Here is a 16985-nt window from a genome sequence, read left to right as displayed (position 1 = left end):
GACTTGTACGATTCTTGCAGCCCTTTTAGGAAAGGCTATATTCATCCAAAAGCCAGCCGGCGTGGTCCTCCGAAGTATTGCCGTTCTCGTACCGGAATTTCTGTTTTCTACCTATAACCCCATCCACCTCATCTTTAAACATCTTGGTAGGTTTCGGTTTCACTCCAAGTACCGCAGCGGCCAGTCTTGCGTTGGATGCGCAAACCATTTCTCTGGAGCTCGGAAACGAAATACAAGTCTTGATCGTCAAGTTGATCCCCTCCGTAATCTCTCCAAATTTCTGAGGGTTCTCGTTTGTTGCCGAAGAGGTTGCACTTGTTTATAACCTTGTTGTATGGCGGCATCAAAGTCAGAGGGTTGTTCGCCACCACCATCTTGTAGAGAAAGAAGCCGATAATTTCTGGGTCCGTGGGGTCGAACCGGAAGCCGAGCAGCTGCGTCACGCCGGAATTAGCCATGAGAGAGAGACAGAGAGAGGTAGAGAAAAGACCTTGGTTCTTGTTCAAGTGTTTGTTTGCTTATTTTTGATCAACTGTGTTGATGGCAGCGACTATATTTATAATCCAGCAGTTACTTGGAGATAAAGAATAGCCGTTGGAGACTAGTTTTCCTTATTTCGTTTGGAAACTAATAGGCCCAGCCCCAAGTCGAGAAATAGAACAAACGCAGAGAGAGAGAGAGAGAGAGAGAGAGAGAGAATGCCTGAACGAGAACGAGACGAGAGCGATTCTCTCTCAAACGCAGCCATATTTTCTTCTCATTCTGTGAGGAAAGGAGAAATACGACAAGTACGACTTCGAGAAGCAGCGCGACCTCAAACGATGCCTTCGCTCATCTCTATGCTGGCGTTGACGAAAAATCTAAGCTGCTCTTCAGGTTTATATGAATCGCGTCTGTTCCTCATTCCATTGTTTCTGTTTGGTTGCCGAGAAAATGTAGCAACGGAGAGAAAGGGGAAACGGAAATATTTGAGTGCCTGGTGTTTGATTGTGTGCTGAAATATGCAGAAAGCCGAGATGGGTGAGTAATCGGGCTGTGGCGGTTGAATGTGGAGATTCGACGGACCAAAGCTTGTTGGGTGAGGAATTACGTCTGATTAGATATGAGAAATTGAATTGTTTATCTGATAGGCTTTTTCTCCAATTGTTTCTTTGTTTTGGAAAAGTGGTGTGGATTGAGCCTCTCTAACTCTCTGTCTATCCATGATGCACAAGTGTCGTTCTTGTAGTACTAGATTAGAAATAGGATAACTCTAGAAGAATCTAGAAGGAACTAGACTAGGAAGTCCAATTGGTATTTCCTTTTTCTTAATTGGCACCTGTAGCAGATTGTATTTACGATTAGTTGGAGAAATTTATACACCTGACAGAATGTTGAGAGGATTGGAAGTTATCTTGCTAATTTAGATAGACTTCTGGCATATATATGTATATTTGACCCATGATAGAATACTATTTTTAAGCTCCCACCTAATTAATTGAATGGGGATCGACAATCCATTGATGAATACATCAACAGTTCGTAACTACGTACCGTCTGATTTTTCGTAAGATTTAAAAACAAACAGTTGCAGCTCATATAGTTTGTCTGTCAAGATTGTGGTATTGGATTGCGTTTGTGTGTGTGTTCTGCGTTGTGCTTAATAAAAATTGGTGGGAGCATTCCTATCAGTCGCTTATTAAAGCTATAGTTGTTTAGTCATGCAAAAGGGTAGCCAGAGAAAAAGGGAATCAAGCTTTTGAGAAAGATGTTTAACCATTGTTGCAAATGCAGGTGCCTGCAAGCATGTTTGCAAATGTAAATGTATTTATGTATGTAAAGTATGTTGGCAGCCATGCTTGCACATGTGTAGTTGGTGCCTGGGGATCAAATTCTAGTAGGAGAGTGCTGCTAACAGCAAATCAGGTCAGTGCGGCGTCTATTTATCATTTCTGTTATCGTATCTTGAGCAGGAGTAGAAATTCATAAGCAGTCAAATTTATAGAGAACAACATGCACTTCAACTTTGACGCCTTAAGATTGAACTTGTTAGCATTAGAAAATTTAATGGTGCATAGTCCTTTGGGTAATATATTCATTTTCCATTTCTTGTGATAATTATAGCTAGAGTTGAGTTAGGCAATGAATCTGGCCTTCTTCATATTCTTCTACTTGTGCTACAGAACATATCTGCTCAGCTTCAAATTCCAAAGGCCAATGACAATGAACTTTAGGTAATTAGAAAAATACAAATCATTACCACCTGGGTGGGATTCAAATATATTTATTCCATATAGATATGCTCATCTGTTATCGCTTGATCCGAGATCATCAAGTGGAAGAATTCTGCAGGATATTGAAGTTAATTATTGATGAGCAGAAAAACTTTGGCAGATAAGGAATCTGGAGACTGGAATTAATATCTTAGAAGAGAGTCATACTTTTAACCGTGAACTGCAGCATGAGTTGGAAGATACCTTGCACCCCACAGAAGATAATGAGGCAAGAAAAGAGCTGTATGTACCAAAAAGCCTAGATCAGTTTTATCTACTTGTATGTGTGCAATTGCATGTGGTGTCCTTGTGTGTTTTGAGCTATTTGGTTCACATGATTTATGGATTGTTTTAGATGGTACAAAAGTTCTGTGAGTGAATCAATTTTCCTGTCTTGCAGTAAGAAGTCTGGAAGTGATAGGAAACAAGATGCCCCAGAAATAAAGCTTCCATCAGATGTCGTTCCATTCTCGGATGAATGGTTAGCTGCGCTTGAAGCAGCCGGAGAGGTAATAGTTGTCCTGCAAAACTTTTTAGTGCATGCACACTATAACACACGAACTGCTTTTGGATCCCCTGCCAAATTGCTTTCGTAACCCACAAATTGCTACAACAATTGCATATAAGGATAAATAAAAATAAAAATAAAGGCTTGTTTATTGATATGCCCCGTGTGCTTCACTAAAAATCTCATTTAACCCCATGAATTTGAAATTGACTCAATACCCCATGTGCTTTGTATCCGCGTCCTCCATTACCCAAAAATAAATGAAGAAAGTTAATGCTTTCATGGCACCACAATTGCTACATATTCTTTCTTCATTTGTTTTGGATCCTTATATGCAAGGAATTGTAACTCTCCCACTCCTATAAAATCAATGAATTGCTACTCAATTGCTCATGTGTTTCCATTGCTCTTGAGTTTCAGTATACCACTATTCTTTTGGCTTTATTTAAAGAGTTGTTCTATTTAAACCAAAATAGAACAACTTTTTTTTTTTTCAATTGAAATAAGGAAACCTAATTTCATAGAAGAAAGAAGTCAATTGAAATAAGGAAACCTAAATATAGCAAAACGTGCAAAACCTAGAACAAGCAATCATAATACTCACCTATCAACTGGGGCACATGAAAGATATTGTGTTGCTTCAGCAGCATCACAAAAACATCAAATCTCTGGAACTTCAAGAGCCAACAAAATTGCTTCAGCAACAAAATTTTGGAACTTGCCTAATTAGAATAAAACAATAAAAACTTAATTGGGGTTTAATTGAAAAAGAGAAATCAAGTTTCCTTGATCGTGAGGGAGAATTTTACTGGTTAAAAATTAGAGTCCCTTTTTGGTACTGATTTAGAGTTGTTATAAAACAAGGTGCCTTGCTTGTCAATGAACCCCAGGACCGATATTCACCCCTTTTTAAAACCCTAGCCAACCCTTTTCAAAATCCAAAGCCTCTCTCTCTCCCCAACCACTCCAAGAAGTACTGCCACTTATATCACCATGAAATCTTCTGACAGAGCGCTTCAAGAACTTAAGCTTTTCCATACACTCGATCGCAACATATATTATCGACTCTTGGTGGGATTAGGTTTTGACCCTATCCTATCCAAGTATATCGTAGCCCTTTGGTACACGCTTGAAAGACAAAGTATTGGCCAGCAATTTATGGTGAATACCTTATTTTTGCACGATCCATTCTTCAATGACTTGGCAAACGAATCTTTTGAGTTATTGAAACGTTTGTATTCAGATTGCGTTCATCCTCCGTTCGAGGACATCGATAGCCAGTTTCCGAAACTGCGTCTTCTTGTTCCCGTAAAAGTTTCACTAAGTTCTGTGTTTAACAAGAAGGAGCAAACCAAGCAAATCATGGAGGAATTTGTGAACAAAGTGTGTGAGAGAGCTTTTAGCGATATAGTTCCAATATATCCATATTTGGCTTTTATTCCACAACCTATTGTTTCCCAGCAACCCTTGTTGCATTTGATGAATGGTCTAAGAGTGCAACAAGGGTTTCAAAATTCACTTAATTTGTGCGTTGATCCTAATGTTGTTGAGGCTCAACCTTCGTTGCCAGCCCAAGAAGCATGTGATGAAAGACCTGATCGGCACCACCCCAATGCTGACAAGAATGAAAGAACTTTGTTCTTGACCTTCTCAAGGGGCCATCCTGTTTCAGAACAAGAACTCAGAGGCTTCTTTACAAGGTGCTTCTCTGCTCTCTTTTTTCGTATTAGTTAGAGTATTTCTATGTTTGTTACATGGTAACTGATCACATTCTCACATGCCGCATTGGATCGAATCTCTATTTAGAGACGGTACAACGCAGGATTAGTTAAGATGTTACAAGTAATTTTGTTATTCTCTATTATTATTTTATTATCAGCTTCGACAAGATTAGAATTAAATGTTTTAAGGCGTCGTGTATATTATCTGTAGGAAATTTGGAGAGTGTATAGAAGCAATATGTATGGGAGCAGACGAGCGAAATTCGCAGCCACTGTTTGCTCGTGTTGTTGTTAAATCTTCCTCAGACATCACAAAAATTCTTGTTGGCGTAGACGACAGCGGCAAAGTCAAATTCTCAATTCATGGGAAAGATGTTATCGCGAGACGCTTCTTTCCAAGACAAAGCAAGTAGGCAGGCAGGGAGCCAGCCACAAGATTGGATGGGCTATAGGCTATAGTCTTAAGCCCAACTTTCGGAAAAATAAAAGTAAAAATAGTTACTATGTAACAATTGATCACACATCCATGGTCAAAATTAGTTAGTTGTATAGACCACATCAAGTTTTTGGTCAGAACACCCAACCCATTATAGGCAACAAAGGCAGGGACCAGGGTTGGTTGTATATGTCCTTTTATTTTTTATTTTTGGTAAATATCATCATATTATATGTTATGGCACGTTTGTTTTTACAAACTAATTGCAAGATAATTAGCTTTTTTTTTTCTTTCTTTCTTCAGATAATCCTTTGACTCTGCATATAATCTAAAAGATGGAGCTAATAATAAGAATTTTACTCCAATAATCCTCTTCTATTAGAGCACTTTCACCGGTGCTTATTTGCCGGGGCAAAAGGGAGCCCAGTCATGTAACAAGCCCCCAACAATGAAAGGTAGCCTGGGCAAAGATGAGCCCCATTTACCCAGGTTAGTCCAAAGGCAAGAATTGATTGAGCTGCTGTTTGGATTTGCTGATCTCATGTTGACATCAACGACCAATTTAAATACACAAAAAAAGAAGGAAAAATACCAAAATATTCAGAATATTTGTTCTATAAATACCTAGCCATGTTCTTCACTTCCCACACCAAATTTCATACAAATTTCTCTCCTCATATCTCATGTGAATAATGCTTGCTTTTACTTGTTATGGCAGTGGGTGGAAAAGCAAAATAGAAAAGGGTAGGGCAGTCACTATTCACGAGAATAGTGTCACCTTCCTTGCCCTTGTCCTTTGATATGGGACCATGACACCACGGGTGGAAGTGCTCTTATATATATATATATAATTTCTATTATATTCGTGCAATTTTCTTTTCTACATTGTGGCAGAGTTTGAAATTTAAGACAATGAAAAAGAAAAATAATCTTCTCCACACATCGATTTCAATGTTAATAAAATAATTTAATCATGTAACCCAAAATTAATTGACAATAAATGGAAAAACTCAAGATCATTTAAACTATTAAGGTAAGGCTTTCATTTTCAGATGTGAGATAATCCTTTCAACAGTTAATACATACGAATCTCTTTCATCCACAATAGTAGAAATACATAATATTGGACTGACAACATCACTTTTCACTATCAGCAGAGCCAGAATTAACATCTACACCCTCAACATTTTGATACTTGTACAACTTAGCACACACTAGATAATAACCAAAATTGAGCACCCCAACAACAACTAACATCCAATACACATTGTCTAGCTTCCCATTATTTATATCATTTGGCAACCACTCTGTGACCCTCTGAACCAAATTAATTACACCTGTGCTTGAATAAAATGCAATCCCAATGACCAACGAGATCATCGCCGTCGATGTGCTTCGAAGAGACACTGGAAATTCTTGATAGAACAATGCAACTTGTCCAGGAAAATGAAATGCCTCTCCAATACCTGCCAAAACCAACTGCGGGAAAAGCCACACGGCCAGCATTGGTACAACAGGTTGGAGGTGGTTCGCTTTGGCTAATTTGAGCCTTTTTGACTCTACTAGTGCTGAAAGAGCCATGCTAAGAATAGTTAACACGTGGCCTAATCCTATACGTTGGAGGGGCGTTGGAGATCGACCAGTCAGCTTCTGCCACACAGGACATAAGAACCTATCAATAAGGGTGAGAGAGATGGCTGTGGAAAGTAGGACAATGACTATAACGGAGCCAGATGGCATTTTGAAATGAGGCCCAATGTGACGGTCCATGCTTAGAGCTTGCAGGACTATCATGCTGGTCTGGACTGCTAATGGGGTACCTAAGAATATGCTTGTTGACCATAATGGTAAAATTCTTATAATTGTTTTGAAATCTTCGACCTGTTGCATTGTGCTTAGTCTCCATGGTTTTGCAATGGAACCATCTGATCTGATGTCTCCTTCAATTTTCTGTGCTGCACGGTTTAGGTATCTGTATGCGAAGAGGGGACATCAAGTTTGCATTTCTATAGTCCAAATTGAATTGATCTCTCAACTAGGGCCGGTCCTGAGTTTTCAAAGGCTCAGGGCGAAAATCTAAAGTATGCTTTTACACACATTAATAACTAATACTAGTATACTTCTTGTTTTATCAACTAAGCATTGGGTTTTTTGAGAAAGTATTTATTCGAAAATATTTTTAGACTTCGAGCAATGTCTTCCATATTCCTAAATAATGAAAACAAATGTCCAACTATGGATACCATACCAGTGAGTCAAAGAAATTTAAGAATGCAAGTCAAGCCAATATCAAAGAATTTCTTTTAAAACTCTCGTCATGGATCCTTTGTTCCAAAATTTCATATTCATCTCAATATCCTATTCTTAAAAATTATGAAAAAATATTAAATCAATTTATATAATATAATATGACACTTACTATAATAATAAAAAATTTGGGACCCCCTTGAAAAATGGGCCCAGGGCAGTCGCACTGACTGCCCCTGGGCAGGCGGGACTGCTCTCAACCCATATTTCTACGTGATTTCTATATTATACGACATTGACTAGTTTTTTTTAAAAAAAAACAAAAAAGAAATTGTTGTCTTGCGCCAAACTACAAATCTAAGATGACCAAGATTCACTCTTTGACAACATAAGCATTTATCTGACAACAAAAGTTTGGTAAGATAGCATAACTTTTCGATATAAGTAATTAACCCTGTAAAGTTTGTACCTGAAACTGGTGCTAAGTGTTCCAGTCACTACGCCTTCTTTCACTCCATCATGTCTATCGTAATAATCCTTGCTTTCGGAGGAGAGCTGGAGTTTCCTTTTTCGAAAAGCGGCAACAACAACACGAGCTAAAGCAACAAATGGACTTCCTTGTGGCTTATCAATGTTATAAAACCGGGTTCCAGTTAAGAAAACGGCCAAGCCGATTAAGTTGGTAAGGACACATAGGCCAAACCCCCATCTCCATCCAGCATTGTCCTCAATGTAGACAATAACTGTTAGGGCTACAGCTGTAGTAGAGTATAGAGTAAAGAAGTACCAGTTGAAGAAACTCTCTTGATTCTTAGGCTTGTCAAACTGGTTTGCTCCCATTGTTGCTAGGGTATAGCGGGTACCGCCCAAGCCAATAGAAGCTAGAGCTATACCAGTATACAATACTGCATCTTGTAATGTTGAAGTGGGTTGGCATAACTCTGATCTCACGACACAAGGTTGAGGCCTCAACGAATTCAGCGTCGCGGTTAATGCTAAGACAATTATGCCCTACAAAATATTTGAATCCAAGTTTATGCAGGAAGTTTAACGAGTTAAAAGGTTATGCTGATATCTGATATGTTATATTGTTAGATAATTCATCTCTACGTGATCAATCTAAGATCAGATTGACCAAACGATGTTATATTGTTAAATTCAACCATTAAATGTGAATATATAACTTGTCCCTCAATTTAAGCCCCTCAATTAAGCATTTCCACCCAAGTACTTAGCTAGCAATTGCCAAATAAAAGTGAATATAGCAACTAAAATCAGGTACATATCAAAAGTTTTGTTCATGTGTTCACATAAATCAGCAGCAAAAGAACAGGCACAGACGGAACAAGCATGTACTAAGAGATTGACTATTTTATTACCAGCAAGGAAATGCAGGAGGAAATTGAGATAACGGAGAATGAGCCGAAGAGAGAGTCAGCTACGATTGCTCCGATGATTGGGAAAAAACATGAAGAACCGTTAACCACATTTGCAATCTGAGCAGCATCGATGCTCTTTACATTGAATTCCTCAATCAGAAATACAATCAAATTTGAGAGCCATCCTCCGGCTGTAAGTGTCAGGCCTACCAAAGCCCCTGCGCAATATGGAAGTTCATAATCATAACTCGGACATGTTCGACAATCACTACACTAACACTATAGTGAGTTAGCAAACTAATAAAATGAAAGAGATGGAGAGAAAGAGAGAGACCGGTAATGAATGGGAAAGTGATCCAACCACCGCGCCTGCGACCGGAATGCGATGATGATGCATGGGCTTCATCATTGTGGGAAAGGGACTCATCCATGTTGGAGGGTCAACTATTTACGCCACCTCAAAGTTGCTGATGTGCTTACAACTTGTAGTGTGATATTTAACATGAACCTGTTGCACGGGTTAATATATATATTTGAGTATCCTTCAATTCTACACAACCCACAAAACACGTCTGCAGTATATTTGCTATTATATTTTTGGTGTCCTGAATTTCTGTTTGTTAAATTTAGAGTCCTTCATGACGTTATTATTGTATGTATTTCATTAAGAAAGTTCTGGTACTTAACAAAACTTTTTCATTTAAATTACCAGTATCCACTTAATAGGTTAACGAAAATGCTAGTTATATTAATTATATTGTGTACAATTTTTTTAATAGAGGCGAACCCCATTGTATTGGTGTGGTACGCCAAGCAAGAGTTAATAACTCATCACCAACTCTTGTATAATATCTCCCATATGTACCCCGCATTCAATTATCTTATGCCCTTGTAGATTTTTAATTATTTTAGGTTCCCTAGCTATTTATAAAAATCATTAGACCATCTCCAACCCTTGGGGTGAAAACTCAAATTTTGAGTTTAGCCTCCAAAAACCATCTCCAACCCATGTATTTTGGGGGGTGGAAATTTGAGAAATCTCAAATCAGTCCCATTTTTGCTGGACTGATAATTTTGTGGGCCCAAAATCTGTTTTTTTATTATTTTTTCTAACTGTATAATATCTTTGTAACTTTGATATTCTTTGTTTTGTTTTTTTTTTTTTTTTTGTTTGGTTTTATTTTAAATATTCCAACAACTATATTTGTAATCAATAATCATGATTAATTTTAAGCAATCTCAACGGCAAAATTTAATGATTGTCGTTTATTTAAAAATGCTTAGATAATTTAAACACACGTACATAATTCAATGAAGAGTTCGAATTATTCCGAGCATACGTATAGTATTGTACTTATTTTTATTTTTTAAGTGAAATTCAATTATGTTTTGGAATTTTATTTTTTTTAGGTTAAAATGTTTAGAAAATTAAATCACGAGTGTTGAAACAAAAATAATGTCAAGAAAAATTAACAAGAATCAAAATTTAGGGGTTAATCATTCTTAAACAATTTAATAAAGTTGCGGACTCAAATTATGAGTCTACAAGGTTGGAGGAAAAAAAATTTTGAGTCCTGAAAATACATGAATAGTTGTATTTTGAAGGGTGAAAATTTGAGTTTAGCCCCAACATGGTTGGAGATGGTCTTACTAGAAAAAGAGGCAAAAGCCGCAGTTACAACAATAACAAAATTTTAATTGGGTTGCCATTTCCAGAAAACAAGGGAGAGGAATGAATGATTTTACACGCGATGTCAGGATAAAGACAAGAAGATGGCAGTCCAATTAGATATACTTTTTTGATGAAGTCTGAAACACGCATATTGCAAATTAATTAAAGAAGCATGCCCTGTGCCTAACGAAATGATCTCATGTGGGAGTGACCCTTCCTCCAAAATTTACAGAAAAAAGTTCAAACAAGATAAATCTTATTTTGCAAAGAAATGAGCTACTTAATTGCTTACAAGTTTGCCCACAAAATTTGCATACGTCAACGTCAATGACAAGCTTTACTTCTTCCAATACAACTTCTTAATTCCATATGCATTTCTTAGGATATCGTGTATTGCAACTAGGTCTTTTGCATTCAATTTTGTATTTTCTGTATGACATGTGGACTAGTTATCACGTGACGGTGTTTCATATTACTTGAAAATAACTTTTGATATAGAATGTATAGCTAGCATTCTCCTGTATTGTAAATGTCCGTAAGAATCTCTTTCAAGAAAATAAATACGAGCAATACATAGACTAGCTAGGTATGATTTGATTTGTGAGTGTTTTATTGTTGGTGGTGGTGAGATTCATTTTTTAAAATTTTAAAATTGGTACAAGTTCCTATAATAGTTTCATTTAATTTTTAATTATTATATTAATATTTGAATTTAGATGGATAATTTTACCCTTAAATTTAACGGCAATATTAACAGACTTTGATGGTATGACCTTGTTGATACCAAATGAAGAAGGGACCATTGAAACGAAAAATTTAGTTGGTGAACCAAAATGATACCAGAGCAAAATTTGAGGACCATTTCGGTCAATAACCCCAATTTAGTGTACACATTATGATATGTTCGTAAATATGGGTATAGCTCCAGTTGGGCTCAACCATTTAAAGCCTCAAAATTGAACCACTAGGGATGCCCTTTTTCCTTCAGTTGCTATATATTGCAGCCCAATACAATGGTGGTGCAGCCCCCTGTAGAGTCCCCAATGGGGATGGCCTTAGGTGGTCTTCGACACGTACAAATATAGGCGTTTACAAACACACATGAGTTTTACTTTCTGTATGGATGGAAATATGAAATGAAAGCATAGAAAACTAGCTGCATATTAAAGCATTTCATTTTCTTTTTGATAGGTAATATATAATATAGTTCACTATCTTCAAAAACCACTTTCTATAAACTCACCCTTCCCTTCCAAGTTCCAATCCCAATCCTGGCATTAGGGCAAGTATTTTCCATCATGGCTAATTAGTTCCCACTTCCAACCAAGCAAGAAACGAAAGAGTTTTAACTTAGAAAATTAGTTAAGTTAACATTAAGATTAATTGGAACTCAACACAAGTTCAATCCTCTCCAGAACATGATCAGCTCCTATCCCAAAATAACACACTCCTCTCCAGAACATCAATGGATTGCCAAAGTTTAGGCTCACTATTTCATCCTCAAACTAGAAGCCATTAGTATATATATTATACATTATGTGGGAAGAGAGACAAACCAACCTTTGATTTTAAAGATCCTCTGTAGATAACTAATTTTGAAGTCAATGTCAATTGACTTAACCTATAATGGTCTATGTTTTGTCGAGGTTTCTGATATCCGAAACAGTAGACTATTATCTGTAGAAACATTTTAAGCTAGGAGAGTCTGAGAAGGCACGCCTAAATTTATATATTTGGCCTTTTATATACTGCAAGATGCTAAGTGATAGGAATACGAAGTGAAATAAATCACCATAGATAAAGGGAAAAGTTCAAAAGAGTGCTAGATATCCCATTAAACATAATTAATACCAGAAATTAAGGATGCAAGTGAGAAGGCATTTTTAGTTAATTACCCCCTGACCTTTTTTTTGGTTAATTAAAGGCTCGAACTAAATTTTATTCTCAATTCCCCCTACCGTCTAAATCAACAACATGTCATCCAATAATCCGTCAAATCATTAAAAAAAATATTTTTAAAAAAAATTAGAGGAAAAAAAAAATGAAAAAAAAAAAATCCTATGGCTTTTCTACACAAAAAAGAAGAATTCCGAAAAATTTGAACAGAAGAAATTTCCAAGACGGACAAAACCGGTACACATCCTCAAGTAAATAAAAGTACAGCCAAAATTGGAATTACCTAACTAGAAGGGAAAAAAAACACAAGGGATTTAAACTAGTTCAGTCCAGTCTTCTTCGTCGATCACCTTGGTGCCCAAACTAGTAAATCCCTCTGGAGGGACCTCTGTAACAGTGACTAGTGAGTATAACTCCTTGGCATATTCTTCATCATCTCTCCCGTGCAATGCGGACGCGTACCCTTCTAGGACCACCAACCCTTCACTCCAGACCAATACCCCACCTCCCTTCCTTCAATTTTTTATACCCCGAGGCCATTCACCCTTCCCATCCTAACCTGATTCCCCATGACTACCACCCTCAATGAACCCATAACCCACAGACCCACCCCCATGAACCACAGTTTTCTTTCTCCCCATTCCCTATGACCACCACCTGCAAGCCACCCTTCCTCGCAACGAATAATTCCAAATTTAAAAAAAAACTAATTGGTTTCTGAAAACCACGAATTTGAACACAACAATCTTGTGTGTGGTCTCTCTCTCCCTCTCCCTCATTCGAGCTCCTCCCATTCCCCATCACAGACCCACCCCCAACGAACCCAGAACCCACAGACAAACACGCCCCCCACACGAACCCATAACCGCCGCAACCACCCATTTTCTTCTCCATCATTCCCCCATGACCACCACCGCAAGCCACCCTCCCTTTTATATGTAGTGTACTTTTCTAAGTTAAAAAGAAAAAAAAAAACAAGACTTTTATTTTTTATTTTGATGGCAAAGTTTAAAAAATAAGTCTGTTTGATTTTTTTCCCAAGATTCCTACCTCTGCATCCTTCATCGGAAAAAAAAATGGAAGCTTCTACTTTTGGAGGTCTTTCTTGGCATAGACTTTGAGTGTTTGTTAGATCTGTAGTGGATTTCCTTTGATCGATTCTGATTTTCTGGAGGTCCTTTTAGATCTGATGAAGCTCTACCTCCATCAGATCCAACCTCTTTGCTTCTGTCTCAGTTGTCTTCGTCACTAGTTCATCGCCTTGCCAGATGCCAAAGCCAGCTCAGTGCTTCGAGGTATTTTTGAGTTTTAATTTGTATATGTTTGTTTGGTGAAATTTTCTGAGTTTTTTCGCGGTGACGATAGACGAGCAGAGACTGCTAGGATCCGAGAGAAATACCAAGATAGAATTTGAATTCCCAACTCAGTTATCCATTGTCAATTTCTGTCCATGATGTGAATTACCAACACAAATGTTTTATGCAGTAAATGATTTGGATGGTTCTGTATATTTTTTTTCATACTTGGATGGTTTTTAATGCAGTTTCTCTTGGTGTTGCTGTCTTCTTCTTGAATCTGTGGCGATTGTTCTACATTTGCATGTCTTTAATTTGAAAGTTGAGAGGTTTTTCTATCTTTTTAAAAAGTTTTGGCTTTTTCCAAAAGTAAAATATTTTTTTTGGCTAAAACCTAAATTTACTTATTTTTTTTTCATACTTGGATGGTTTTTAATGCAGTTTCTCTTGGTGTTGCTGTCTTCTTCTTGAATCTGTGGCAATTGTTGCCGTTTGCTGAGTTTTTCTGTTTGTTGCATTTCATAGATTAAGTTTTTGTTCTTGTAAACAATTGGGTCATTGCATTAGTAAGCTATTAGGAGCACCTAATATAAAAGTGGAGAAAATGGGACTTTGGTTGGGGATTCAAATTTGGACCTCCTTCGACATTAGAAAGAGAAATACCACTAGATTAAAAGCTAGAAAAATCATTTTCTTTCGATAACAGAGGGATGAGTAGGGATCATATGCCCCCAAGAGATGACAACTAGGCAACAAAGTCTACCCAAATAATGAGACTTCGTAAAGCATTATAGTTAAAGCATTTGGTGCATTTTGTTTTTCTCTCACAAATAATTAAGTGCATTTGCTTTACATGAAATCTCTCTACACAATTGTGCGCCATGATGAACACAACCATTTTGACTGCACCATATCTAATATCTCTAGTGCTAGCTCCTCCTCCTGTCCTGACGAATCAATTTACATTGGTGATCACCAAGACCACTCCCTGCTCTAGCATGTCAAATATTAATTGGCGACCTGTTTTTAAACCCTGACAAGATGACTTGTTATTAAACTGTGATCATAGATTAGATTTTAATTTTTGTCCTTCATTAGGTACATTATTAACTTAGATGCATTATTCTACCTAAATGGCTTAGTGAACAAAAAAACATCAACATCTTCTCAAGAGGAAATCTAAATGGCTTAGATGTTAGACGATCATTGGATCTTAAACTGTTACGAAATTGGTCAATAACGATAAGGCATATGAGAGAGGATAAATCAAAGCGTGGTTGATGCTATGTTATACTAACCCTAAAATCTTAAGTTAGCTAATAAAACATTAGAAATTTAAAGTAATGCTTGTACCTGAAGCTGGAGCTAGGTGTTGCAGAACCCACCAAGTCATCTGTCACTCTACCATGCCCATAGTAATAATCCTTTCTTCCGCCAGACGAGTGCTGGAGATTCCTTTTCCGAGCTGAAGCAACAACCACGCGAGCCAAACCCACAAATGGGCTCCCTTGTGGTTTATCAAAACGATAGAAACGGGCCCCACACAAGTAAATGACCAGTCCAATAAGGTTGGCAATGGCGCACAGGCCAAACCCTAATCTCCAACTCACATTGTCCTCAACATAGACGATGGCTGTGATGCTGACCACTGTAGCTGCGTAGAGGGTGAAGAAGAACCAGTTGAAGTAAGTGGCTTGGTTCTTAGGGTTTTCAAACTGATTTGCTCCCATTGTTGCCATGGTGTATCTTGTGCCTCCCACCCCAATTGTTGCTAGGGCTATAGCTGTGTACAAGACTGCATGCTGTAGCTTGGAGGTGGGTTGGCATAGCTCTGGTTCCTTCACACAAGGTTGAGGCTTCAACGAGTTAAATGTCTCGGTCAACGCTAATAGAACAATGCCCTGCAAGCCAAGCCAAGCCAAGAGATGTTAAGATTGCAATATGATCATATATATATATATATATATATATATATATATATGTGGAGTTTTGACTATTTAGGGGGTTCCATGTGATGCATAATTATGTCTTTTAAGTCACTAGTCAGCTAGGCATTTATAAGCAATAATGCATCTTTTCACTCCAAAAAAGAATAATGCTAGAATTATCACATTTAATCACGATGTTAACTAACCACATGACATGATATTAGAGTTTTAAGAATTTTTGTGTCATACACGACTTCCCTTTTTATACATTTATAATTTACCTTTTAAAACATGTCTATGCTACGACTATAGTAAAGCTCACATATATGTTGCATATCAAAGTCACATGATGGGCTCATACAATAATTCTTGCGGAAGTATGTAGAATTGTGGCTGTTTCGCGTACTTCTCCATTGATTTGAGAATTTAAAGATCCATCGATTGGGATTTGTTTGTTTTCTGTAAGATTACTACTCAAAGTGTGGCTGTTCAGATTGATTTGACTTGTTGACTTCAATTCCATGTTTGGCTATGGAGGTTCTATTTCCTCAACTATGATATGTGGTGGATTTCAGATTGTTAGTTGCATTTCTGCTATTTGGGTCATGTGGATGTCCTTTTGGTTGAGTATGTCTGCTATTTATCCTCTATCTCTCCGATTTCAACAATTGGAGAATTACTATGTTCAAAGATTCAAGTTTTGTATTCACTTTTGATTGATAGTTATTGTAGCTGAATATTGTATGTTGCTAGAATCCCAAATCAAATATAATGGGTCCTAACTTTATAAGAGGGGTAGTTATAGTACATATTGTTTTATTCAAATTGACTGTGTAATGTTAAAGGACTCACATTTTCAATCACATTAGCTAATTAGATGATACATTTCTTGATGTGTACTTTTATATTAATCATTAATATTATGGCCAGTAGTTATAGTTAGAATATGTTAATGAAAGAGAAATAGAGAGAGAAGAATTAAGAAGAAGATGAACTTTTCTATATTGTTTCTCAGATAACTATACAATTAGAGAGTTGAGTTTTATAAGGCTCTAACTGATTATAACAGCTTAGTAACTAATTCTAAAGCATCAGTCAATAGGTGACACTTGTCACAACCCTAGTTCTACACAATCTAACATCCCCTGGCAAGATCATGGGTGGAGAATCCAACCATGAGATTGGAACAATAATGTTTAAACCAAAGAAGCAGAAAAGCGTTGAATTTTGCTGTAGTTGAAGCAGAGTAGAGTGCATTTTTGTTTTGTTTGGAGCACCAATCCAAAGCTTGAGACATAAGAGTACTGCTATAGTGAGCTGCATGTGAAGCATAACCCAGCAAAGTTGTCCAACTTGAGGGGAAATACTTACATGAAACGGGGATAACACTATTTTGCTATTCTCTGCAAATCACGGTATGCCATGCGTGATAATTTTTTCACATGATAGCCTTTGATTGGTCAGGAATAGCAAAACAGTGCAATCTCCGTTTCATACAAGTTTTTCTACAATTTGAGGCATATCAAAAAGAGTACCAACTCTATTCCATCATTTTGCTCCAATGAAGACATATATGCTCAACCTAGTATAGTAACCATAGACAACTCATAATCTGATATGCTCAACTCTATTCCATCATTTTGCTCCGTGA

The 16985-nt window shown here is 37.2% G+C and overlaps 2 protein-coding genes and 1 long non-coding RNA gene across 3 annotated transcripts; 2 read left to right on the top strand and 1 right to left on the bottom strand.

Moving 5' to 3' along the window:
* The first annotated feature begins 3576 nt into the window (after positions 1–3576).
* LOC103324805 (uncharacterized) lies at positions 3577–5207 on the top strand. Its single transcript, XM_089044281.1, has 2 exons — positions 3577–4460; positions 4693–5207. Exons 1-2 carry the CDS (start codon positions 3754–3756, stop codon positions 4892–4894), a joined length of 909 nt encoding a protein of 302 aa, XP_088900407.1. The 5' UTR covers positions 3577–3753; the 3' UTR covers positions 4895–5207.
* Positions 5208–6010: 803 nt separating this feature from the next.
* Positions 6011–9039, bottom strand: LOC103324588 (protein NRT1/ PTR FAMILY 2.6-like). Its single transcript, XM_089044280.1, has 4 exons — positions 8878–9039; positions 8544–8761; positions 7634–8175; positions 6011–6889 (listed from the first exon to the last, which is right to left on the bottom strand). The coding sequence occupies exons 1-4, from the start codon at positions 8972–8974 to the stop codon at positions 6055–6057; spliced, it is 1692 nt and encodes a 563-aa protein (XP_088900406.1). The 5' UTR covers positions 8975–9039; the 3' UTR covers positions 6011–6054.
* A 3775-nt stretch (positions 9040–12814) lies between these two features.
* Positions 12815–16233, top strand: LOC148921464 (uncharacterized). Its single transcript, XR_016123319.1, has 2 exons — positions 12815–13406; positions 13655–16233. It is a non-coding gene; the product is annotated as an uncharacterized LOC148921464 (long non-coding RNA).
* Positions 16234–16985: the final 752 nt, after the last annotated feature.

The sequence above is a fragment of the Prunus mume genome, linkage group LG1 (genome assembly GCF_029339155.1).
Source record: "Prunus mume cultivar Tortuosa linkage group LG1, ASM2933915v1, whole genome shotgun sequence".
Taxonomy (NCBI): domain Eukaryota; kingdom Viridiplantae; phylum Streptophyta; class Magnoliopsida; order Rosales; family Rosaceae; genus Prunus; species Prunus mume.
Note: the sequence above shows the minus strand (reverse complement) of the source record. Positions and strands in the feature narration are given on the sequence as shown.